General features: G+C 32.4%; 2 protein-coding genes across 4 annotated transcripts in view; both read right to left on the bottom strand.

Moving 5' to 3' along the window:
* The window catches only part of LOC100159796, a 21234-nt gene extending 20767 nt beyond the window's left edge, over window positions 1-467 (bottom strand). For both annotated transcript variants that reach the window (XR_003839437.1, XM_029489331.1), the window contains exon 1: window positions 200-467. Coding sequence is in view for 1 of the 2 variants with exons in the window: in XM_029489331.1 (XP_029345191.1) it covers window positions 200-391 (192 nt within the window). In the remaining variant the exon portion in view is untranslated. The remainder of the gene's footprint in view (window positions 1-199) is intronic.
* A 132-nt stretch (window positions 468-599) lies between these two features.
* The window catches only part of LOC100161841 (probable G-protein coupled receptor Mth-like 3), a 29255-nt gene continuing 28283 nt past the window's right edge, over window positions 600-1571 (bottom strand). For both annotated transcript variants that reach the window (XR_001679174.2, XM_016802944.2), the window contains one exon: window positions 600-1320. The gene's annotated coding sequence lies outside the window, so the exon portion shown is untranslated. The remainder of the gene's footprint in view (window positions 1321-1571) is intronic.

Genomic DNA, 1571 nt, shown 5'->3' with positions numbered 1-1571 from the left:
TTATGTAAATATACAATATTAGTAACTTTATTTGACACTAGGAGCGCTTTTACCCCTAGTTGTACCTTTCGGCGGCTATTAGGACGGGGGAGTGGCGGTGTCGAAACATTTGAGGACCGTTCCTCTACTACCCCCCAACCATGTCGATACCAGTCCATACTATCTTAGTCCGTGCAGGGGCCTTAAAAAACGTATTTACCTTTTTCCATTTATCAGAACTTTTTTCTGCACCGGGTAACGCATTTAATTCATCATCAATTTGTTTCCATCTTTCTTTCATGATTTTGTAAGTACAATTTGAAGATAACTTGCCAGCGATGAGTTGTTGATCATTAGATACAAGCTCAATTAAGGGCTTCATTTGCAATTTTGTAGGCCTCCATTTAGCCATTGTACTTGTCGAATTATATTTGCTTAATGAATATAAATATTAAATAATCATCATATACAATATTTAAATGGAGAAAGGAAAAAATAATAACAAATACTAGGTATATACCACGTAATATACAGTATTACTGGTATTAGTTGGTAATAAATAAAAATACTTTTTTTTAAATGTTTGACGGGGGATTGATAAAAACAAAATTGAACAGTGATAATGGTGATAATGAAGTTTTATTGATAGAAATAACAGATAACCACTGCTACCGCAATGGTTTATGCGACATAACTTAACGGATTCGATAAATGATAAAAGTATATCACAATTGTTTGATATTTATATACATATACAGTTGAAAAACATAATTACATATTTATAGTTAGATTATTAATTGTGTTTACAAGAAAGATTAGCTGAATTAGAATTTGTTGATGAGGTTGCATATACTGACGAACTTGATAATATTTAGTGTTTGTCCTTCGTCGAGAATTTCCTTGATGTCATGCGGAAAGTTGACGGCGTGCGTACTGGTTCGTATGTGGGGCAATCTTGGAGTATGTGTTTTATAGTGATGCGAGTTTGACGTATGCTACATGTAGGTAGATGATCTTTGCTGATTAGGAAGGTGTGTGTAGTGAAAGTGTGGCCGATTCTTATACAAGTGAACGCAATATCTTAACGTCGGCTGAGGTCTGCAGCTGTATACCGCTGTTTCACTGAACTTTTAATGGACTTAAGTTTGTTGGTAGTTGGTATGGAGTCACAATGGTGTTGCCATGACAAAAGGATTTTATTTTTGACGGATGTGGAAATATCATAGGTCACACACAAAATATCACATGCTCACACACATGCACATTACGCCCCAGGCAAATACCACATGCGAATTGAATTGCCTAAATTTTACTCCTTATTAAATGTCCAGAACCGACACCCTAAACATTTCCAAAAAAAACAAACTATTTATAAATAGACAAATTGAATAACATTTTTTTTTTTTTTTTTAATTATTTAATAATTTATTATTTATATTGAAAACGATTCAAATGTGTTAAATATTGTAGAGTTATTTTATTTTATTAGAATTAACGCCAGTCGGCTTTTACAAAATTTACATGGAGTGTACAAGATACAGATACAGATATATAAACATTTTTTTTTTTTTTTTTACATATGAATAAATTAA

This window comes from Acyrthosiphon pisum, chromosome A2 (genome assembly GCF_005508785.2).
Source record: "Acyrthosiphon pisum isolate AL4f chromosome A2, pea_aphid_22Mar2018_4r6ur, whole genome shotgun sequence".
Classification (NCBI taxonomy): domain Eukaryota; kingdom Metazoa; phylum Arthropoda; class Insecta; order Hemiptera; family Aphididae; genus Acyrthosiphon; species Acyrthosiphon pisum.
This window is presented reverse-complemented; position numbering and strand designations above follow the sequence as displayed.